This window comes from Physeter macrocephalus, unplaced genomic scaffold (assembly GCF_002837175.3).
Source record: "Physeter macrocephalus isolate SW-GA unplaced genomic scaffold, ASM283717v5 random_46, whole genome shotgun sequence".
Taxonomy (NCBI): domain Eukaryota; kingdom Metazoa; phylum Chordata; class Mammalia; order Artiodactyla; family Physeteridae; genus Physeter; species Physeter macrocephalus.
Window position 1 is genome coordinate 129875 of NW_021145332.1, and position 21165 is coordinate 151039.

A 21165-nucleotide genomic window follows, 5' to 3' on the forward strand; every position below is an offset into this window, starting at 1 on the left:
TTTCTCGGCCTCTATCCCTTCTAGTGGAGGGCCGATGTCCCCGCCTCCTGATTGGACCTGATTGGCTCCATCTCCACCCCTGAGATTTGTGATTGGATGCGGCTGCGCGGGGCGGGCCGGCCTGGAGAGTAGGCCGTTGGCGAGCCCTCTATTCTAGTCCCCCTCCCTTCTCTCGCCTCACTCCAGCGCCGGAGTCTCCACCCCGCCGGCGGGTTCTGATTAGCCACTTCCGACGCGTCTCGGGATCCCGATTGGTCCGTCGGGTCCCTGAGCCCGCTTCCTCCCCCTGGAAGCGACTACGGCGGCTCCGAGGAGGGGGAGGGGCAAGGAGGGACGGCCGGTCCCGTCAGTCAGGCAGCGGGAGCCGCCGGGAGCGGATGGCGGCGGCGGTAGCGGCCCCTCTCGCCGCCGGGGGTGAGGAGGCGGCGGCCACGATCTCCGTTCCAGGGTCTCCGGGTCTGCCCGGGAGCCGCAGTGCAGAGCGGGCCCTAGAGGAGGCCGTGGCCACCGGGACCCTGAACCTGTCTAACCGGCGTTTGAAGCACTTCCCCCGGGGCGCGGCCCGCAGCTACGACCTGTCAGACATCACCCAGGCTGGTGAGTGCACCCGGCTCGGAGCCCGGCCGGGACCCTCATTTGCATAGCCCCGCCCCTCGCTTGTTTCTTCCCGGGCCCAGGAGTCTGGCCCGCCCCATCACCTGGCCGTCGGAGTTCTAGATTCTGCTGATTTGCATAAGTCTGCTACCACCCCCTCCCCACTTTAAGAACTACTAGACAATGAGCGCTTTTCTCGTTTGCACGGAACACTCAAGAGTCTCTGCCGAACGTCGTGAGCGACCCCCTACCCCGCCCCGCTTCTCTTTATTTGCACATCTGCGCACCTGTAGAATGGTCCTGCCCCTCACCTGCTTGGCTCATTTGCGTGATCTCTTCAACCTCAGTTCTGATCGTTCCATAAAGCAGCCCCCACGAGTCCCCCCCAATGACTCTTTTCTCTTTCTCCACTTGGTCTCCAACTGTTTCCTCTGTTCCACCAAGATAAGAGCAGCCCCAGGCCCCCGCTTCCATGCGTTTGCCCCTGACAGTCCCAAGTTTCTGTTTCCTTTGCTTGTAGTCCCGCCCTCTAAGGCCGCTGACTCTCTCCACTCTTCCCCCAGCCAGCCTGTGGGAAAAAAGCAAATCTCCCACCTCCCCCAACTCTTTTCTCCGCGAGCTCTTCCTCCTATTATTCCCGACTCCTTTATCTGCGACTCCTCCTCCTCCTTGCGTGTGTGAGGTCACTGTGGAGCCTGTGATCTCACAGAGACCCTAGAATTCCCATTTCAGTTTCTGCTTTCCCCAGGGGGGAGGGACTTGAGGCAGTTGCTGAAAGGAAGGAAATCTTATCTCCCAGCTGGGAGTGCTGGGAAGCTAGAGACGGTCCAACTGTCCTTCCTAGTCCCCCACCCCTAGGATCCCCCCTGTCATGCTCCCTCCACCCCGGTGTCTGTTGATGGTAGGGTGCAGGGACTCCGCTGTGACAAGTGAGTCAGGCCTCAGCTGCTCGGGAGGCAAACTCTGACCTTGGGCTGGCAGCTGGGGGGTGGGGATTGGGAGAGGGGTGGAGGACTGCATTCCCAAAGCCCCACCCCAGCCGAGCCCAGGGTGGGACTTGGGGCTGGATAAGAGTGTCCCCCTGATGACACTGCCCTGGGACTGCACTGCCCCCCTAGCAGGTGCCTGCTCACCTGCAAACACCCAAGTGGGTGCCGACGCACTCTTTCCTCGACTGTTCTGGAGAGAACCAGTTGAAACCACTCCCCTTGTCTTGGGTTGCTAGGTAAACTCACTCGCCCGCTCTTCGGCGAGTGAGTTCAGGGCACCCGGGAGCCGCTGCTGTCCCTCTCAGTCTCCCCGAGCCGCCTAACCCCCCAGCTCCAGATTGACCTCAGCAGCTGTGTGACACTTGCCGTCTGTTCCCTTTCCCCTCCCCCTTGCTTGTTTTTTGACAAAGACCAAATGTTATTCTTTACTTCCTTAGGGCTCTGTCTGTGTGAGTGGACTCGTGGGGAAATCTCCCAAGACCTCCCGGGCCCCCTCCCAGCTCCCACCCCGTCTCCGCCTCCTCCCCCAGCATTCCGGCTCAGGGTGCAGCCCGTTCTCCTGGGAAAGCGGGACAATCCCAGCTTCCTGAGAACCCCTCTCTACCCTGCTCTCCACACAGGAATCCTCAGTCCTTTCAGGGCCCAGGTTCTAGGCCAGGTGGGTCTCTCTCGTCCAGAACTCTCTCCTCCGGCCCCTCTCCCCAAGCAGGGTGCCTGTAGCTTCGGGTGGAAAGGGGAAGTGACAGGAACCCAGTCTGTTGCCCATACCCTGCTCTCCACACTTCCTTGCCCTTCAACCCTGACAGACTAAAAACTTCAGCTCTGCTGACCGAATCATGTGGGACCTCTCCTCCTGCTTCCGCAGCTCGTTCTGAACCAGCGTTTTCCTTGCACGTGTGCTGTGGCGCAGGTCCCTGATGTCCCTTGGATTCGGTCCCGGGGCCCCGATGGTAGGATGAATCCTGAGGTGGGGGGAAGGGCTGCTCTCACGAAAGAGAAGTGCAGCTCATTCTTTCACAGACCACATCCTGTGCCTCCTGTGCACTGCTCCTCGAGCCCCGCTGCCTTCCGCCCGCTCTGAGCTTTTGCCCCTGCTCCCTGGCTCGCCCCACCACAGCTGGCCCTCCACCCCCCTCATCCGCATGCGCGTGCGGCACACACATTTGTGGATGCAGAGAAAGCGGGCAGGGGGAGGGGGAGGGCGGAGGACTGCGTCTCATCCCCCCACCCTCTCTGGAACCGTCTCCTCCTGTGACAGGTCTTTTTTCTGTGCACGCCAGGGTTGGGAGCAGAGAGGGTTCCTGGGGCGTCAGGCTGTCGTCTGCCCTGGTAAACACAGGGCCCAGAGACAGAACCTGACAGGTTATTTCTACTTCCTTTCCCGTCACAAGACTCATTTCCTTGGGGGACATTCCCCAGCTTCCCCTCCCCTCGGCTTTTGCTTGCCCCTCCGTGGAGAGGGCCCTCTAAGAAGCTCACCCGAGCTCTGTTCCCTGGGACTTCCCCAGCAGGCCCTGGGCCCCTCCCAGTACAGGCTGGGCAGGGAGAGCAGAGACCAGGGCTTGTAGCGGTCTAAGCAGTGGGAGCCTCCAGACTGGCAGGGACCCCGTGCCGGGCTCCTTGCGCTGGTCTCGCAAGCCGCTGGTTGAGATAAAAGGATGGTAGTAGACTCTCCCATCCTTCCACCCTCTCCACTCCTCGCCCGTGCCCAAGACTCGAGGCAAGGGAGCTGGTTTGAAGTCCGGGTCAGCGAGAGAGGAAGTAGAGGCAGGCCGTTGAGACTGGAAGAGGGCAGGAAGGAGGCCAGCTCTGCGGAAGGTGTGCCTGGGACTCCACCTCCCACCTCCGGCCTGGTCCACTTGCCTTTCCCTCCAGGTCCTTGGGAATCTGTAACTTCATAGTCCCTTGGACCTGGCTTGCTGATCCCAGGGGCTGGTGAAAAACCGGTGGCCAGTGTCAGGTCTCTAGGGCCAGGCTCTCATAACCCTTGGTGCAAAATAGGTAGAGGTTGGGAGACAGGGCACCTAGGAGGGATGAGCTTTCTCGGTCGTGTCCCCCAGGGGTTGTTCATATTCTTACCTTGAACCTCCCAGCCCATCACCTTGCTGGTTCCTTTGGAGCACCAACCTTCTCCTATGACCTTTGCCTTCCACCTCTCCAGGCATCACAGAACAACGGAAACCGCAAGAGTTATAGAATCTAGCCACTCTTACAGAATAGTCCTGCATTTGTGTGTTTGAAGACGGTGTTCGTGGCTCGCCCCCCCTCCCCCAAGTCTAGGCTTCTCCAGCCCAGTGACCCCAAGGCCTTTGCCTTCCCTTTGCCTCCCTGGCTATGCTTGGAATGGGCTCCAGGTTACGGAAGGCTTTCTTCTCACTCTAGAAGGTCCAGGTTTATAGGTCTGATTCCTTGGTTCTGGGGAAGTTCAAGGTCTTCCTGTCCAGGGCTGGGTCTTTGCAAGCTCTCCCCTGACACTTGCTTCCCCTAGACCTGTCCCGGAACCGGTTCCCCGAGGTGCCAGAGGCAGCGTGCCAGCTGGTGTCCCTGGAGGGTCTGAGCCTCTACCACAATTGTCTGAGATGCCTGAACCCAGCCTTGGGGAATCTCACAGCTCTCACCTACCTCAACCTCAGGTAGGGAGGCAGGGCCGCCGGAGGGTAGGGGGTGGTCCTTCTCGGCCCCAAGTACCAGCGAAGGGCGCCCTGCGTGACCCTCCCAGTGACCCTGAAAGGACAGCTGCGCTGGGAGGCCATGCCTGGAGGGTGAGCCCACTGCCCTCGTGTCTCCCACAGCCGAAACCAGCTGTCATCGCTGCCGCCCTACATCTGCCAGCTGCCCCTGCGCGTGCTCATCGTCAGCAACAACAAGCTGGGGGCCCTGCCTCCCGACGTCAGCGCCCTGGGCAGCCTGCGACAGCTCGTGAGCATGGGGAGCGGGCGGACAAGGCGGACAGATGAGCCGGCACTGGGGACCTTGGGGGGCGGGGGAGGGCAGGGAAAGGAGGGATGCGCCCCAGAGGAAAAGCCGAGACTAAAGCAGGCGGCCGGGGCCGGGAGGTAGTTTCTGATGCTCCGGGTCTGTGGCTCCTTCCCTACTTCTTTCCTCATTCTAGGACGTGAGCGGCAATGAGTTGCCATCTCTCCCCGCGGAGCTGTGCGGCCTCCCTTCCCTGCGGGATCTCAATGTTCGGAGGAACCAGCTCAGCGCCCTGCCTGATGGTGAGGAAAAGAAAGAACTGGAGGGGTGTGAGGGGGTGTGTGTGTATCTACCCTGGAGGAGTCACAGACAAGGAATCTTCAAGGAAAAATAATGCCTTAGTTGCCCAGGGTTTTGCAATGTATGAGACACACTGTAAATTATTTTCTTTGCTCTTGACCAGCAACCCTCTGAGGCTGGCAAGGCACGGGTTATTAGCTGTGCTTGACAAGTGTGGGGAAAGGTACAGGAAGGGGGGTGGCGAGTGCATCGGCACCCTGCAGAATTTCACGGTCAAGAGGAGCCCTCGAGGTCACCCAGTGTCACCACTTAGTGCCCAGGAAGCTCTCAAAACCTGAGTCAGGTGAGGTCCTGTGCTGCCTCCCCAGAGATTCTGAACCAGTGAGCTGGAGCTCAGGCAACCCCATTTTAATGAGCTAATTGTGACGCACCCGACACTTGATAGCCTTTGCTCCAAAGCAGGCACGCCTTCCTTTATTCAGCCATCATTGTTGTGTGTGTGTGTTCCCTGTGTTTTAGGTGGGCACCAGGTAGATGTGAGTGATGTCACTCAGATCTGGGGCCAACTCTTAAGATTTAATGGCTTAATGGGGAGAGACAAGCCGAGGGAGGCGCTAGAACAGGAAACTTGGCGCCGTAGGGGGAGCCGTGTGGCTCCGCTCAGGGGCCTGGGGAGACCTCAGTGAGGCCGGAGGTGCGGCAGGCGCTGACCTGTGAAGGAGAGTTCTCCGTCCTTCTGCAACCCAGGCAGAAGCAACCCTGTGTGTAAAGCACGGAGGTCCAGCACAGACGTGGTTAGAGAGGCAAGCCAGGGCTAGGTGGGAAGACGTGGTTAGAAAGGCAAGCCAGGGCTAGGTGGGAAGGCTGGGGCCATGCTACCCATGGTTTTGAAGAACAAGAGAGGGGAGCCAGGTGGCCATCCATTTTCCCTAGGCTCCCCCTCACTCCTTCTTTCCTTCTAAGACAGTAGGGGTACAAATAAGCATTTGATCAGGGCTCTCTCTGGGCCATAAAAGAGACCCCAGCAAAATGCCCTGGGGGCCCAGAGGAAGGAGCAATAAATTCCAACCTAGTGTTTAGAAAGATTTCGTAGAAGAAATGACCCTTGAGCTGAACCTTGAAAGATGCATGGACAGAAAAATGGGGTTCTCCTACCTGAGTAGACAGCACGTGGAGAGGCCCAGAGCAAAGGGGGTGGAGGGTTGTCTGATATGGTGTGAGGGTGGGCAGCGAGGTGCGAGACATGGGTGGAGCCAGATCATGAACTCCTTAACCAGGGAGCAGTGATTTTTTCTTTTTTTTTCTTTTTTTGCTTTTTCCCACACATGAACATTTATTAAGCATTTTGAGTGTTATACACAGTTTCCTTCTTTTACTTAGCAATTTTTGGCATTTTCCTGTCGGTACTTCATTCTTTTTAACTGCTGTAGATGTTACATTTTATAGACATATTGGTTAGTTATTTCTTATTAATCAACATTTGGGCTGTTTCCAAGTTTGAAAAAAAAAGTTGCAACAGATGCTCTTGGGTCCATTTCTTTGTTCAGGATTAATTTCTAGAAGTGGAAGTCCTGGGTCCAAACCCAGAATATTTTGAATTTTAGTTGATGTTGCTAACTTATACTCTAAAAAGTTTGTACCAATTTATGAGGCAGAAAATGCTGTGTTTTTTCGGATACTTAATCTGCATCTTTGCTAACGTGTTGGGCAAGACATGTTTTAATTTTCATTTTTTAATTCTGTGAAGTTTAGTTTCTGACTTGCTAATTTTGGTTTCTAGAAATATTCATTCTCAATTTATTACCTCTTTGAATTTTAGCCATTATGCTTGATATTAGATTATTCTTTTTTGTAAAGAGCAGCCAATTCTTGTTCTCTCATTGTAACATCCCATGCAGTCTCACTGAAGATCAGAAACAAAGTTTTTGAAGGTCTCAGACCTTTTCCTTTCACCACCAAAAAGCTAGTCTCGTACCTGCCTCTTTACTATCCCTGTGGAATATCCTGGATTTTTCAACTTATTGACTCCTGGTCTGAGTGAAGAGAATTTTTTTCCGAAGTGTGATATAAAGTAATTCACAGCCCCTCTTTTGATCTAATTTTAATAACTGAATGCTAGCTCTTCTGTTTATAATCCATTTCTGACCTTGGACCCATCTGCCTAGCTCCTAGCTCTATAGGCCCTGGTTTCAACTCATGCTGTCAGGGCACGCTCCCCCTTTGGGCCGTCTTGGTAGATATTCTGCCCTCGGCAAGTGCTGGTCACCTGTTTTTGACTCTTGATGGGCATTCAGGAAGTTACAGCAAGAAATGTTTCACAAATGGTATCTGATACAGTCTCGTTAAGATTAATGGGGAATAAAAGTACTTTGCTTAGAAATAATTATCCACAGATCTAAAGTCAACAGAAGTCTCTACAACAAAAAATACATAATTTTTTCGGGGGGAGGAGGAGGCTTGAAATAGATCAGAAAACTCTCACATTAATTGTCTTTTCATATACTTCAAATTTGTACTTAATGCCTTTCTCCTCCTGGACATCAGAAGGAACACCTGGATATTCTGGGATAAGTTTATTTTTTTCCAAATCAATTTCTGGAAAAAATGTGTCACTGTCAAATTCCTGCATGATCCTTGTCACAAATAGTCTAAGATGGCCTGGCTTGTTCATGGTTTCCTGATAAACAGAACTGCCTCCCACTATCCAGACCATGTCCACTTTATTTGTTAATTCTGGTTGCTCAGTAAGTTTTAAGGCATCATCCAGACTTCTGGCAAGAAAATGAGCTCCCTGTGGAGGTTCCTTGAGTTCTCTACTGAGAACTATATTAATTCTGTCCTTTAAAGGTCGATTCTTCTCTGGAATGGAGAACAAGGTTTTCCTACCCATAATCACCGAATTCTGTTTACCTTCTACTGAAGAGGTTGTGGTCATTCTTTGGAAATACCTGTATTCGTTCCTGAGCGGGGGCCAGGGCAGGTCCCCGTTCCTGCCGATGCCCATGTTCTGGGACACGGCGACGATGCGGTTTAGCGGACGAACCATGATAGCGGCAGAAAACACTTCCGAGCTAGCATGTCACGCTGACATGGGGATTACCTGCCAGCTTGGTGCGAAATTTTTCAGAGCAGTGATTTTTATTCTTATTCTGTGTCTCGGGGCACCACTAATCCAGCTGTGCCTTTCTGAGAAGTGGAGAAGGGTACCCTCTCCTGCGGGTGGGCCAGGGCTTGGCTAGTGGAGCGCTGTACGGTCGCAGCAGCCCCCTCTCCCCGTGCCTTTGTGCAGGGTGCAGCCCGCTCACCTGCAGCAGCCCCGGCTGCAGATCCTGGAAGGCTTTTGAGCAACGCGGTGGCACAGTTTGGTTTGGGCCCTGTGACGGACACTTGAGAAGGAGGAAGCGGCGGTGGGGCGGGAGGACAAGACGAGGGAAGCACGTGGGGTGGGCAGCAGCTGAAGTTGGTCTGAGCGGGGAGAGGGGCAGGGAGGTGGGTCCCGGGGAGCGCCCTCAGCCAACCAGGGTGGAGGCGCGGCGGCGGCGGCGGCCTCAGGGTGACCCACCAGCCAGAGCAGGGCCAGAGGAAGTGAGCACGGGGCCCCGCCCCGGGGCCTGCTTCTAACTCTTCCCTCACCCACCCCCAGAGCTGGGAGACCTTCCTCTTGTCCGCCTGGATTTCTCCTGTAACCGTGTCTCCCGCATCCCGGTCTCCTTCTGCCGCCTCAGGCACCTGCAGGTCATTTTGCTGGACAGCAACCCCCTGCAAAGCCCGCCTGCCCAGGTGAGGACGGGCCCGAGAATGGGCAGGAGTTGGGGGCATAGGTACCTTTGGTAGCCAAGCAGGATCTGGGAGGCCCCCCTCTCTTCCCCTAACTACCCCCCATGCGCCTCCACACCTAGATCTGCCTGAAGGGGAAACTTCACATCTTCAAGTATTTGTCAACAGAGGCTGGGCGGCGCGGGGGGTCTGCACTGGGGGACCTGGCCCCTTCCCGCCCCCCGAGTTTCAGCCCCTGGTAAGTTCCAAGTGGGAAGGAAGGAAGCCCCTGGATACTTAAACCCCTTCCTAGCACCAGGGACCCCATGGTTTCCGGAGGGCGGATGACGGGGTTGCTGCCCAGAATGGGGCTGACCAGCTCTCCCTGGCTGGCCGCAGCCCCGCTGAGGACTTGTTTCCGGGACGTCGGTATGATGGAGGGCTGGATTCGGGCTTCCACAGCGTTGACAGTGGCAGCAAGAGGTGGTCTGGAAATGAGGTAAGGGCCTCCTTTCCAAGGATCATGGGGGAACCTCAGCCCCAGGGGAGAACCTCAGAGCCAGGACCCTTCGCCTGCTACCTCTAAAGGTCAGAGTGACTGGTGATGGCTGGAGTCCTCTTCCTTCGCTCGCCCAAGTATCTCGCGGGGAAGGGCTGGCTCAGCAGCAGAGCCCGGGGCCCCGAACCCCATGGGCCCCGGGACTCCAGAGAGGCTGTGTCCTATCTCTGCATTTCTGCATTTACAGTCAACGGATGAATTTTCCGAGTTGTCGTTCCGGATCTCAGAGCTGGCCCGGGAGCCTCGGGGACCCAGGGAGCGGAGGGAGGATGGCTCTGGTGTGTGGTGGGGTCACGGGCTAGGGGCGGGGGGGGGCATGGACGAGGGCCTGAGCGCCCGCATTGGCTCGCTGACGCGCACTGCTCTCTCCAGCTGACGGAGACCCTGAGCAGGTTGACTTCATCGACAGCCACGTCCCTGGGGAGGACGAAGAGCGAGGTGCTGGCGAGGTGAGGGGAGCCCGCGTCCGCCTGTCCATCCACCATGAGAGAGCTGGAGGAGGGGAGCCAGTGCAGGCTCGGGGAACCCCCTCAGCCCCTCTGCTGTTCTTTCTTCAGGAGCAGCGGCCGCCAGAATCGAGCCCTGTGGCAGGGGATGGGGAGAGGGCACCAAGCAGCAGGTACCCGGAGCCACCGGAGGCGGCGCCTCCTCCCTGTACTCCGTCGCCCCGCCCCCCGTCCTCGCCCCCGGCCGCTCCACCTCTCATCCTGCCTCTGCCCCGCAGGCGGGAGGAGCCGGCAGGGGAGGAGAGGCGGCGCCCAGACACCCTGCAGCTGTGGCAGGAGCGCGAGCGGCGGCAGCAGCAGGGTGGACTGTGGGGCTCCCCAAGGAAGGACAGGTGTGGGCGTGGGAGCGGCTGCCCTGGCGGTGAGGCCTCCTGAGCTTCCCTGCCTCTCGGGGTTGGCGGAGCCCCGCCTGGCACTGCTGACCCCACACCTTCCTTTTCTAGTTTTCCGAAGCTGGCGGTCAGGGCTCCTGGTGGGGGTGCTGCCGCCTCGTCCGGTCAGGCCACCTACAAGTATGTGTCCTCCTGGACCCCGCCTCCCTCGGTCCTTGCCCTACCCGCCCTTCCCCTGAGCATCCCCTCGATTCCCCTTCTGTCTCTCCTTAGCAGCACGTCCAAGTCCAATGCCACCCAGCTGGGAGCTTCGGGGGGGCAGGGTGCTCCCACCCCCGCCTCCACCTCCCAGGAGCCCCTTCCTACGGCGGGACCAGGTGGGACGGTGGCGCTGGGAGGAGGGTGCGGGCCTGTGTAGGTGAGGGGGGGGTGAGACCTGGTGGCCTGAGGGAGGAGTAGGACACTGAGGGGATGCTTCTCCCGCCCCCTGGCTCCGGCCCCCAGCCACCGCACCTGCTCCCCGGCCGCTCAGCTCCATTCAGAGGCCAAACAGCTTCCTCTTCCGTTCTTCCTCTCAGAGCAGCTCAGGTGGGTGTTCCCTCCTCCCCAGTACTAACCCGGTGCTAATCCAGCACTAACCCCGGCGCTGGGGCCGCCCCTTCTGGCCTGGGAGTTCTCTGGTCAGTTGTCCCATTGTGTTGAAAATCCCACAAACGCAGAGGCAGGCGATGTGGGTGCCAGACCCTGCGACCGGGTTACAAAGTCGATGGTGCGTAGTGGAGGCGGCCCCACACCCTCCTCTCTCTCCAGGCCCTTCCTCACCGGACTCTGTCTTGAGACCTCGGCGATCCCCCCAGCTTTTGGACGAAAAGGAGGTGATGGCTCAGCTGCGCCAGGTATGAGAGCTGGGATCTGCGTGGGTGGAGCCTGGGCTCCGCGTGGTGCCTGGAGGTTCCCGGCTTCCCTCAACAGCCTCTTTGCCTACCCTGGTGCCTCCCCTGGAGACGGAAGTGGCAGGAGGGCGTTCCCTGCTGGCCCTGAGCTCTCCCCCTCCTTCCCCTGCCTCCCAGGTGCTTGAGTCCCAGCTGCAGCGGCCCCTGCCCGAGGACCTGGCAGAGGCTCTAGCCAATGGGGTCACCCTCTGTCAGCTGGCCAACCAGCTGCGGCCCCGCTCCGTGCCCTTCATTCACGTGCCCTCACCTGCTGTGGTCAGTTGGGGCCCAGGCAGGAAGTGTAGGGGGTGGGACGGGGATGCCTGGGGCCTCCCCCTTACTCTCTTTTTCCTTTCTTACCCACCCCCAGCCAAAACTCAGCGCCCTCAAGTCTCGGAAGAATGTGGAGAGTTTCTTAGAAGCTTGTCGAAAAATGGGGGTGCCTGAGGTATGGGGGTGTGTTCTCAGGGGCCCAGGGCTGGTCTCTCCTACAAAGGGTGCAGTGGCCTGGGCTCAGCGGGGCACCCTGCTTGGGGGGCAGCGCTCCGTTCACGGGGGTGCCTGCTCCTCGGCAGGAGGCGCGTCCGCCAGCCCCCGTCCCGCGCGTCTCCCCGGCATGCCTCCCTTCCCTGCACTCTGCATGTTGGCGTGGCTCTGGCCCTGGCACGTGAGGGCAGGGGGTGGGAAGGATTGTCTTGCCGCTGCTGCTGCTGCTGACGTCTCTTGTCCTTTGTCCTTGTCCATCTGTCCTACTCTCCCTTCCCAGGCTGACCTGTGCTCGCCCTCGGATCTCCTCCAGGGCACTGCCCAGGGGCTGTGGACCACCCTGGAGGCTGTGAAGCGGGCGGGGGGCAGGTCCCCCCCGCCCCTCTGGCCCCCCTCTGGTCTGGGAGGCTTCATCCTCTTCTACGTGGTCCTCATGCTGCTGCTCTGTGTCGTCTACACTCGGCTCCTGGGTTCCTAGGACCTGAAGTCACCCCTCCCCCCCCCCCTCGCCCTACTTCTATTTATGAGACTCCTGTGCAAACCCCCTTCCCCACCGGTGGTGCCTTCAGCCCCTACCAAAGACACTAGTGAACCCCCCTCCCCTCATAAACACTGACCTCAGAGGCCCCACTCTGGTGCCCCCAGACCCTGGGCCCCCAGCCTCTGGCCACCCTCCTGTAGCCCCTCCCCTCTCAGTGCTGATGGTGCCTTTTAAGTCCTCTCCCTGCCCCGCCCTCTGCTTCCCTAGAGGGTGGGTCTTAACCTTCCTCCTTGCACCATCCCCCCCCCCCAGCTGCTATAGGGGGCTAAATTATCTATATTTTGTAGAGAGAACTCTATATTTGTAGGGGATGCAGGGGCCCAGGCTGGGTCTCTGTCTCTTGGATAAATTGTACAGACCGTGGCTGCCTGTGTGTGCGCGTGCGCGTTTGCGTCTGCTCCTGCTGTGCCGGGGGCCCATCCCTGGCCGTGTCCCCTGGGCTCTACGTGCCAGCTTGCCTACTCCAGCACTTCCCTCTGGAAATGGCAGGTCTGTCCTTCCCTCTGAGCCTTGGCCCCCTCTGTCATCTCCCTTCTGTTATCCTCTGGCAGCTTCCTTGCATCTCATTTGTCCCCAAGCCATGTCCAGGGTGCCCTTGACCCTTGCCTGCTACATCCTGTCAGCTCCCTTTGCCCAGGCTCCTTTAGGGTGTCTCCCACCCTACAGCTGAGAGGAGGAGGTGACAAGGGGAACTTAACCTGGGCCCCTCCCCCTAGGAGTCCCTGTGCCAGCCCCACCACATCCTGGAAGAGGAGGGGGCCCCGGGAAGGGGCCTCCCCTACATCGCTGCTGTCGTCCATGCACTGCTGGAACGGCCTTAGGGGTTGAGGTCGGGGTGCAGGGGCCCGACCCGGCGGGAACCCCAGGAACAGAGAAGACAGCCACGCCTGGGCTCTGCTCTCTAGTGAGGACTGGTGAGGGCGGCCTCGGGCCTGGCCCTGTGCCTCGGGCACCTGTCTGCCCGGGAGCTTGGAAGCAGGCTGGCCCAGCAAGGCGCGAGGCCGCCTCTGGGCGTGGTCGAGGGTCTGGGTTGGAAGACTGGGGGCTGGGTGTTGTGTCACGTGCAATAAACGGAAGCCGGAAGCCCTCTAGGTTGCCCCTCAGGTGTGTGTGTGTCTGCGAACGAGAGCGGTGCGTGCCGGGTACGGGGTAGCCTCCACGTCCGGGCGCCGCGGTTCCCTCTGGCCGTTTTTTACCCTTCCGTGCGGCCCCGCCGTCCGCGTCGCCAGGGGGCGCTCGCGGAATCCCGGCGGGACCGTGCGCCACGTGGCCCGGAAACGCGCTGGACGCCTGCGCCGCGAAGCCCTGCGAGGTGGGCCGCAAGCTGGGCGCGCAGGGCCGCGCGGGCCGCTGAGGGAGGCTGCGCCCGAGTGGGAGCCGGGAGGGGCCAGGCGGGCGGCGCGGGGCCCTGACCTGCCCTCCCGCTGGACGCGGCATGTTGCCCTGGACCCCCCGGCGGTGTGGCGCGGGCAAGGAGCAGGTGCCCGAGGAACAAGGCCCCTCGGCGGGCAGCGACCCCGGCCAGGCCTGGGACTCTGGAGAGGAAGCCCTGCGGGAGCCAAGAACAACCCCACAGGACAGGTGAGGGGCTCTGCCGGCGGCACCTGGGCGAAACCCGACGGGGGCCCACAGTGTGAGAAGATCTCAGTTGTCCCTAGCGAAGAAAGGGTATGATCAGTCTCCCCGCGCCGGGCACCCTTGGCCCTGCCTTGGAAGTATTCAGATTTGGAGCGGGGAGGTGATTGCGGGAGGCTGTGACCGAAGCATCTCAGTACCGCCCCCTCCCAGTCCTCAGGCCTGGTCTCGAAGGCCTTCCTGGACCCGGAAAGAACAGCTGCTGCCTCGGCCGCCCCCAGGCCTGGCTGCCGAGCGGTCCCCGGGAACCCCAGGTAGGTATAGGTTCTGCCATCTTTACCCCCAGGACCCTTTTACCGATTCCTGAGCCGATTTTAATCTCTTCAAGTCCTCCCCCCGCCAGTTCCCCTCTCCCCCCAGATGACCTGGGAGGTGGCCCCGTCAAGGATGAGCCTGCTGGCGCCATGGGACCCCAACTGTGAGGCTAAACCGGGACCTCGGCTGGTGTGGGTGAGTTGGGGGCACCTGTGGCACCAGCCTCGGGTGGGGCAGGGGTTCCTTGGGAGGGGACTGAAGCTCCAGGGGTCTTTCCTGTCCCTCCACAGGGGCTCAGCCGGGAGTCAGGCACCTCCTCGGGCCAGACCTTGCGCCATCCCTCTTTCTGCCTTCTGTACGAGGCAGCCTCAGGCAGAGGCCTCAGGCCTAGTCTAGAAGGACGTCAGAGTGGAGAGCAGGCACCCAGGGAGGCAGGTACGGCCCTTGGTCCCCTCAGGCTCCGCAGAGAACCAGTGCAGCGCTTGCCACCCTAGCAGCTTCTCCTCCCCAGGGTTCCCGGTGATGTGCTGTGAAGATGTCTTTCTTTCCGACCCTCTGCTGCCCTGTGGGCAGCGTGTTCCCCTGTACCTGTCTCAGGCCCGTCAGCAGGTGAGCGCTCTTCCTGCCCTGGCCTCACCCCAGCCTTCACGCAGGGTGGGGAGGGGCCACTTGCCTCTGCTCTCTCCTCAGGTGATGGGCTCGCTGAAGCTGCCGCTGCCACCCCCAGGCGTGTCCCCCAGGGTCCTCCCCACCCCGCCCTCTGGCTGCTCCATCGCCTGGCTCAGTGGGCCTGAGCTGATCGCCCTCACTGGCCTCCTGCAGATGAGCCAGGGGGAGCCAAGACCCAGCTCCCCGGGGGCTCCCCTGCCCCCTGCTGGCCCCCCAGACCCTGCTTCTGATCACCCAGGTGCCAGTGGTGGCCAGAGCTGTTCTCACTGCACGGACCCATCTCTCCCGCGGGCCCCAGACAGCCAAGGTCCATAGCCCCTCCGGGGGAGAGTGGGCCCCCTACTTCCCCAGGCAGGTTCTGTTGACAATAAAACAGTGTTGGTTTGCAAACAGGCTCCTTGTGGCAGATAGAGTGGGGCGTGGAGGCAGGGATGGGGTCTCTATTTCCACCACGGCTGTGGTTGCTCTCCCCTCAGATTCCTGTTGCTCATTCCCCCTGCAGTCGGGCAGGGGAATCCATGGACCTAAGACTTTTCCAGGCTCACCCAGCAGGGAAACTTTAATGGGGGTGGGGTGCACAGTATAGTCCCCTAGACTAGATTAGGTATATTAGAAGCAAGGACTCCATCAGTTCTGTCAGGCCGGGAAGAAGGAGAATTGTGTGAGCACGTAGCTGGTGTTGGGAGAGGCAAAGTAGGGGGTAGGGGGTGTCATCACTTTGGGAGGGCACTAGTGTAAGATACCTGTTGCTCTCATTCTTCTTGCTCTGGGGTCCCAGGAGTTCAGCCGACACCAGGCGAGCACAGCAGGTGTGTGTGGGGGGAGGGGCAGATCTCTCTCTTTGTGGTCGTCATCATTGGAGGCCGGGTGCGGGGCCGAGGCTGACTTGCGACTCTGGAGCGATGCTGCAGGAACTCTGTGGGGAAACAGAGGGTCAGGGCTTTGGCTGAGAAGGTCCAGAAGTTTGTAGGGGTTTTGTTTTGTTTTAAGGGGGGAAGAGTTCTAGAATTTTCTCCCTTAAAAGAATCCAATTTCTTGGGGAGCCTCCTTCCGAAGACTTCCCAGGCGCCACAGTTGGAAGGGGCGGAGCCCTTAGGCAGCCCGTCCTAAGGGGCAGCTCAGCGCTTCTGCTGGTCACACATCCTAGGGGACATCTGGGCTGTAGAGCCTCTCCATCGGGCGGAAGGGGTTTGTGGGGTTCAGGGGGTGGGCGGGAAGGCATTCTTAACTTTGCCCTATTTTTTCTTCCTCCACTCCGGTCTGTCTGTCCATCCATCCGCTATACCCAGGGGCCACGGGGGTCTCCTCACCGGGGCCTGCCCGAGGTTCTGGAACTCGATGTGTGCGTAGCTTTGTGGGCGGTGCCTGGGCCCGGGGGCGTCGCCTCGCACCTCCAGGGGAGGGACCAGGTCCAGGTCTACATAGTTGAGGCTGCCGTCGGGGGGCTCGGGGATGTCAGTGCCCATTCCTATGTAGTCGGCGGCCGTGTGCTCAGTGCACACGTACTCCCCGGCTAACTCTGACGGCGGCTGCAAGCAGCGCTGAGCCCCTGCGGGTCCCCAGTCGTCTCCCACGCCTAGATGAGGGCTTTGGAGCCCGGGTCCAGGCTCCCCGGCCCCAGGCCTGTAGGAAAGAGGCAAGAAGCTCGAGGAAAAGGACCGTGGTGCACAGAGGCTCATGGACACATATTCAGTGCCCCCTCCATCCTGGAGCGGCTGGCGGGAAGCGGCTTTGGCTGAGGCAGGAAGGCCCGGGGTTGCCATCACCACGTAGCCACTGGCTTGGCCGTCCCCCATGGGCTCGTAGTCACTCCTGGCTCCCTTGGGTATGGAGACCTCGCCCCGCTCCAACCCCTCGGGGTGTGAGGCTGCTGCCCCCAGCCTGGCTAGGGTCTTGAGGGTTGCTTGCTCTCTTCTCTCACTCAGGCGCCCCCGACGGTACAGGCCGCTTGATTGGGCCGCATCGGCTGGGGTCTCATAAGACTGGGGGACAGAGAGTGTGGAGGCGCTCGTCGGGGGCTTTCTTGGCAGTGGCTCAGCCCTGCCACCGGCACCACTGTCCCCGATTCGCTTCATGGCGGCCAGGACAGTCTCGTGAATGCTTTGGGCCACGACGGCGTCGGGCGCCTGTAGCCACAGCTCCCCAGGACCCGTGGGTGCCGAGCGGCCAAGCTCCAGGAAGAAGGAAGCGTCGGCATGGCCACAGCGGCGCACCCTGAGCAGGGACAAGCGCAGGGCCGGCGGCGGAGATGGCCGGGAGGCCCCGGAGCTTCTGCCCCCGGGCTTCCGCAGCGGGCTCAGTACCCCGGAACCCAGGCACAGGCAATAGCTGCCGCTGCCCAGGCCTCGTGCCCGCCCCAGCCCCTTGGGCCGCAGCGTCACGGGCCAGACGTCCTGAAACGGACGGAGCGAGGATCCAGGCCCCGGGGTCCTCGTGGGAGTCGGGACCTGGAGAGACAATGGTCTGGTCACAGGGGCTCCCTGGCCGGTAGGCTGGAGTCACTGTGGCCCGGGGACTGAAAACGTGTAAACCCTTCACGTTTGGACTTGATTTCGGAGACCTGGGGAAGGGACAGACTACGGATAAACCATATCCACGATCATACACCTCCCCCCACCCCCGCCCCCGCCAGCTCAGTCTCAGGCAGCCCGGGGCTCGGGCCTCACCGGCGGCGGCGCGCGCCTGGAGCAGGGCGCTGTACCACGCCTGCTGCTCCGCCTCGCTGGCCGCCGCCACGCCCAGGCTGCGGTCGCGCGTGTAGAGCACGATCAGGTGTCGCTGACGCGCGTCCACGCGCTTACTGATGGTGCACGCGCCCTCCAGGCTCACGCTGAACTTGGGCGGCGCTCGGCCGGCGCGGAACTTCTTCTCGCTCTCGTAACACTCGAGGCGCTGCGGGTAGGCGCGGAGCACAAAGAAGCGGCGGCGCTGGGACTTCTGCTTCCGCAGGTGGCCGCAGAGCCGCACGTCAGCCGGGCCGGCCCAGGGCCGCGGCGGACCCAGGGCCACGTCGGCCGACTCGAACTCCGGGGTCGTCGTGGGGCCTCCGGGCTTCATCGCGGACCCAAAGCAGTGAAGTGTCCGGAGCAGGGGCTGGGACGGCAGAGTTGGGGTAGATCTAGCGGTCCCCGGGGAGGGGGGCGGCATCCTGACAGGCGACCACCCGTCTTGGTGCCCAGCGTCTCTCCCCCCGCTCCCGACTTGAAGTTTGTGGCAGGGGTTCCGCAGCGTGTGCCCCAGTGGCTGCCCGGTGGCCTGAGACGCCCGAGGCTCCGACAGACTCTGAGGCTTGACCCCTGCGCCTCCCGTCGCCTCCTCTCCTGTCCTCTCCCCTCCCTCCCAGCGCGGATCGCGCCGAAGTCCCCACCCACGCGAGGTTAACCCTTGCGCGCCCCGGAGCCGGCCGGCGGGCGGTGGGAGTGGAGTGGGAGTGGGGAAATCCAGGAGGGGCGGCCTCCGCCTCACCCCACCCCGTGTCCTGGGACTGAGCTTTTTCAGGGGCGGGGGTGGGGTGGCGTCTCTACTGGTCTGAGATGCCGGCCGGCCGAGAAAGCGGCGAGGTGAGCGAGTGTGCGCGGAGCCACGTCTGTGGTGACCGCGCTGGCGGCGTCTGCAGTCCTGGAGGTGAGCGGGCCGCTGAGCCGGGCCACCCTTACAGCGGCACCCCCTTCCGGCCTCCGCCACTCCCCACTCGGAATGGTGTCCCCTCTTCCCACCCAGGAATGGCTCTGTTCTCTGCCTTCCCAAGTAATCCCAGGAGCCAGGGCTACGGAGCACTGGGCTATGCTGATCTTGGAGGAGCTGGGGGTTCAGTTTCTCTGCGGGGTTGGGGCCATAGGAGGTGTCCTGGGGTAAGTTAACTTCTGGATCGGTCCCTGTGCACAGACCATACCCACCAGGGTTCCAGTCAAGTGGCACTGAAGGAGAGCCAGTGGAGGAAGAGACCATCTCTCGGGAGCACTGCCCTCTTGCTGCACCATTGCCCTCAGCCCCTCCTCACCACCTCTGTTCAAAAATAACGCTGCCCAGGCCAGCTGAAGGCTCTGATCACGGAAGTGCAGACTCTCTGCACTGGTGCAGGTACCCTTTGCCCCTTGCATCCCGGGAGGCTTGAAATGGGGTTGGGATTCAGACGTTTTTACACCCCACTTCTGATCCTTCCAAGGACCACCAACTCACGCTGGGGGCGATGGCGCCGGTCAGTGCACACTCTGCGAGACAAACCGGTAGTTGACACGTGGGTGGGGGCCTTAGAGGACCTTGTGATTTCACTGTCATGGCAAGTAGGACACCTACAGTGGGGGAGATGGTATTTGGGGAGGAGTGCGTTCAGGTGAGTTAGGAGCTGTACCAGGAGTACTGAAGCAAGGCCACCTGGTTCTTTTTCTCCGGCTAGTCCAAGGGCCAGGAAAGCCTGAGTAGGGAGGGCTGGGCTTCCCACCCCGGCTCCTCCACTTCCCAGGCGTGGGAGGAAGGGGTTGGTCTCTGAGCTGGAATACTGGAGACGCCAACAGTGGGAGCGGTGTGCAGGAAGGCTCAGATTGCTGAACGCCCTTTAAGGGTCATGCTGAAAGTGTGATGCAGGGCACCACCTGGCATCGTGAGGATGGGCATCTGGCCAGCAGGCAGCAGTGCCCAGGTTCTGCTCCAGGTGTCCGCCCCCCATGCCCCCCCCCCTCCCAGGTCAGCCAAAGCCTCTCCAAGGTGCCAGAGAGGCGGCGGCAGCTCAGGTGGTGCACGCGGGCCAGCGGCAGCCTCCACCGTTGATGGGTGTTGGCCAGGGAGAGGCAGGTGTGTGAGAGATCCTGAAGTGGACGCCAGAAGTATATTCAAGGTCATAGCCTCCAGTGTGGCCTCGACGTATGCGCCATGGAGAAGTGGCAGGAACACAAAAGACATCTGCAGGCCTTTCCCCTTCCTAGTTTTGGTGCTGCCTTGAGGAGCAGGGCACCCATGGGGGCCACGTAACCTGCTGTGCTCCTGCCTGGAGCCTTACTCCCCAGGTTTGATGTGAAGCTACCCACAGGAGGATCTCTTCATATCTGCTCCTTCCCGCTCCCCACCAACCAGTCCACCTTGGAGCACCCCAGTCCTTGTGAAATCACAGCCGCTGTCACAGAGACCAGCTCCAGACCGCCTTGTGTCATTGAACCCCTAAGTGCTGGGTAAAGATAAAGCAGGAAGCAGCAGGGATCGGAGCACCTAGGCCCTGGGCAAGCAAACGTGGTCGAGTGGGTTGGTAGTCAATGCCAGGTGATTTAGCCTGCTGGGTACCAGGAAAAGCCTGGAGCCAAACGACTGACTTAATCAGTTGCCCTGGCAACAACATTGCCCTTGGCTCTACCCAGACAAGATTGATTTGAGCCTGTTGCCCTGGTAACTCGTGTTGCTCCCCCGGGACAGGAAGTAACAACTTCAGCTCTGTTGGGTGAGAACACCTCCCCCAACCTGAGGGGGTCCACCTGTGCATCCCGCTGCCAGGTGCAGGGCAGCAGTGGGATGGGCTCTCCACATTCTGAGTGCCCATGGAAGACTCGTTAGCAAAGGGGAGCCCCCAGGGAGGAGGCTGGGGCACTAGGGACAGGCTCTTCCCGTGTGCCCCTCTCTCCTCCTCCGTCCAGGTTCTCACTCCTCTGGAGGGGGATGCAGGGACAGCGCCACCCCCTTCCTCCATCGGAGAGCTTGACAGAGGTCCTGGGCACTGGCTCCTGCTTCCTCACCCCCAGAGGCAGCCGCTGGTGACCTGCTGAAGGCTGGGGTCAAGCCAGAGGACTGTTGCCTGCAGAGCACTGTCACAGCATTGGCCAGGGGGACATGAGCACTTGGTCAGAAGCCTGGTGGCAGTCTGGGTGAGTCCTTCCAGCCCCATGGTGTGGGTCCAGATTTGTAACCGCCAGGCAGGGCCTGCAGGGAGGCCCTGGGCGACGGGGCGGGGGAACACAGCCCAGTCATTTAGACATTTCCTGAGGCCAGGGATTCTTCCATCTTTGCTGCCTGCCCGGAGAGAGGGCGCCGGGTGGAGGCAGCACTAGGCTGTTCCACACCGAGACCAGCTGCAGTCCCGGTCTCGGCCTACGCCCTGCGAACTCTTGATTTTTCTGCCCTGGAGTTGGACGCTGACCCGTCGTAACTTCTCTGACTGGTCACCCTGCCCTGGCCAGTGAGCTGGCGGGGGTCCGTGTGGGACAGAGTGACTGGGAAGCGTGGAGGGGGGACTGCAGGAGGTCCTGCGCCCAGGCACACTGAGCAGTTAAGGAGATCCCTGGGAAAGAGCGGCAGTGTGAGTCAAACAGTAAGAAGCACTGCAGCTGCTGGTCCTTTAAATCTCACCCCCGAACCTCAGTGTTTTTGGTTAGGAAAGGAGGCACCGGGGAGCTGGGGAAAAAGGCGGCTCCTCCTTCCCCTCCTTCTCCGCCACAAGATTCCAGCTTCCCTCCCGTCCCTGGCTCTGAGCAGAGAATGGGGAAGAGACAGAGAGATAATCAAGGGTGACAGAGGAGAATACCCAGGGAAAAAAAAGATGGTGGTCCACCCTGGGAGCGCCACCGGGAGATGGAAGGAGGGTAGAGGCTGGAGAGCGGGAACACAGACACAAGGCAGGATGGGGACTGAGCCCTGGGAAGGTGGGGAGGCCACGCCTGGCTGGGCAAAGAGCAGCAGCTGAAGGTATTTACAGAAAAATCCTCAAAGTAAAT

General features: G+C 60.5%; 4 protein-coding genes and 1 long non-coding RNA gene across 16 annotated transcripts; 3 read left to right on the forward strand and 2 right to left on the reverse strand.

Moving 5' to 3' along the window:
* Positions 1–187: 187 nt before the first annotated feature.
* On the forward strand, positions 188–13014 carry LRCH4 (leucine rich repeats and calponin homology domain containing 4). 11 transcript variants are annotated; one of them, XR_003678138.2, is made up of 18 exons: positions 194–597; positions 4072–4216; positions 4376–4502; positions 4696–4801; positions 8443–8579; positions 8699–8814; positions 8955–9054; positions 9302–9392; positions 9487–9563; positions 9672–9733; positions 9839–9952; positions 10064–10329; positions 10457–10540; positions 10763–10848; positions 11023–11160; positions 11255–11332; positions 11651–12400; positions 12628–12709. XR_003678138.2 is itself a non-coding variant. In XM_007110622.4 (18 exons), the coding sequence occupies exons 1-18, from the start codon at positions 378–380 to the stop codon at positions 12730–12732; spliced, it is 1959 nt and encodes a 652-aa protein (XP_007110684.1). In that variant the 5' UTR covers positions 195–377; the 3' UTR covers positions 12733–13014. The 11 variants fall into 11 exon arrangements, 10 of the variants coding, with proteins under 10 accessions (XP_028339370.1, XP_028339365.1, XP_028339367.1 ...); XM_007110622.4 differs by lacking the exon at positions 11651–12400 and having other exon boundaries at positions 195–597; positions 10064–10132; positions 10226–10329; positions 12628–13014; XM_024119599.3 differs by having other exon boundaries at positions 196–597; positions 10064–10132; positions 10229–10329; positions 11651–13014.
* Positions 4814–8427, reverse strand: LOC114484810 (dihydrofolate reductase-like). Its single transcript, XM_055082227.1, has one exon. The coding sequence runs from the start codon at positions 7843–7845 to the stop codon at positions 7267–7269; it is 579 nt and encodes a 192-aa protein (XP_054938202.1). The 5' UTR covers positions 7846–8427; the 3' UTR covers positions 4814–7266.
* A 121-nt stretch (positions 13015–13135) lies between the features above and the next one.
* SAP25 (Sin3A associated protein 25) lies at positions 13136–14869 on the forward strand. Of its 2 annotated transcripts, XM_007110636.4 has the most exons (6): positions 13136–13492; positions 13700–13800; positions 13890–13996; positions 14092–14236; positions 14313–14410; positions 14492–14868. In XM_007110636.4, the coding sequence occupies exons 1-6, from the start codon at positions 13347–13349 to the stop codon at positions 14783–14785; spliced, it is 891 nt and encodes a 296-aa protein (XP_007110698.2). In that variant the 5' UTR covers positions 13136–13346; the 3' UTR covers positions 14786–14868. The 2 variants fall into 2 exon arrangements, with proteins under 2 accessions (XP_007110698.2, XP_028339371.1); XM_028483570.2 differs by having other exon boundaries at positions 14313–14869.
* Positions 14870–16276: 1407 nt separating this feature from the next.
* Positions 16277–17840, reverse strand: LOC102982336 (insulin receptor substrate 1-like). Its single transcript, XM_028483562.1, is given in 4 exon segments — positions 16277–16290; positions 16392–16872; positions 16874–16917; positions 17119–17840. Coding segments are annotated over 4 exon segments (1038 nt in total). The 5' UTR covers positions 17618–17840.
* Positions 17841–17859: 19 nt separating this feature from the next.
* LOC129391800 (uncharacterized) lies at positions 17860–20371 on the forward strand. The gene is made up of 3 exons (XR_008616506.1): positions 17860–18094; positions 18356–18550; positions 20092–20371. It is a non-coding gene; the product is annotated as an uncharacterized lncRNA (long non-coding RNA).
* Positions 20372–21165: the final 794 nt, after the last annotated feature.

Excerpts from the sequence above, each read along its gene's own strand:
- LRCH4 (XM_028483563.2), top strand. The coding sequence starts at position 378 with ATGGCGGCGGCGGTAGCGGCCCCTCTCGCCGCCGGGGGTGAGGAGGCG. Across the intron at positions 9,564-9,671 it reads AAGAGCGAGGTGCTGGCGAG|GAGCAGCGGCCGCCAGAATC; the intron begins GTGAGGGGAGCC and ends TTCTTTCTTCAG. Across the intron at positions 9,953-10,063 it reads GGCTCCCCAAGGAAGGACAG|TTTTCCGAAGCTGGCGGTCA; the intron begins GTGTGGGCGTGG and ends TTCCTTTTCTAG.
- LOC114484810 (XM_055082227.1), bottom strand. The coding sequence starts at position 7,845 with ATGGTTCGTCCGCTAAACCGCATCGTCGCCGTGTCCCAGAACATGGGC.
- SAP25 (XM_028483570.2), top strand. The coding sequence starts at position 13,347 with ATGTTGCCCTGGACCCCCCGGCGGTGTGGCGCGGGCAAGGAGCAGGTG. Across the intron at positions 13,801-13,889 it reads GCGGTCCCCGGGAACCCCAG|TTCCCCTCTCCCCCCAGATG; the intron begins GTAGGTATAGGT and ends TCCCCCCGCCAG. Across the intron at positions 13,997-14,091 it reads CGGGACCTCGGCTGGTGTGG|GGGCTCAGCCGGGAGTCAGG; the intron begins GTGAGTTGGGGG and ends GTCCCTCCACAG.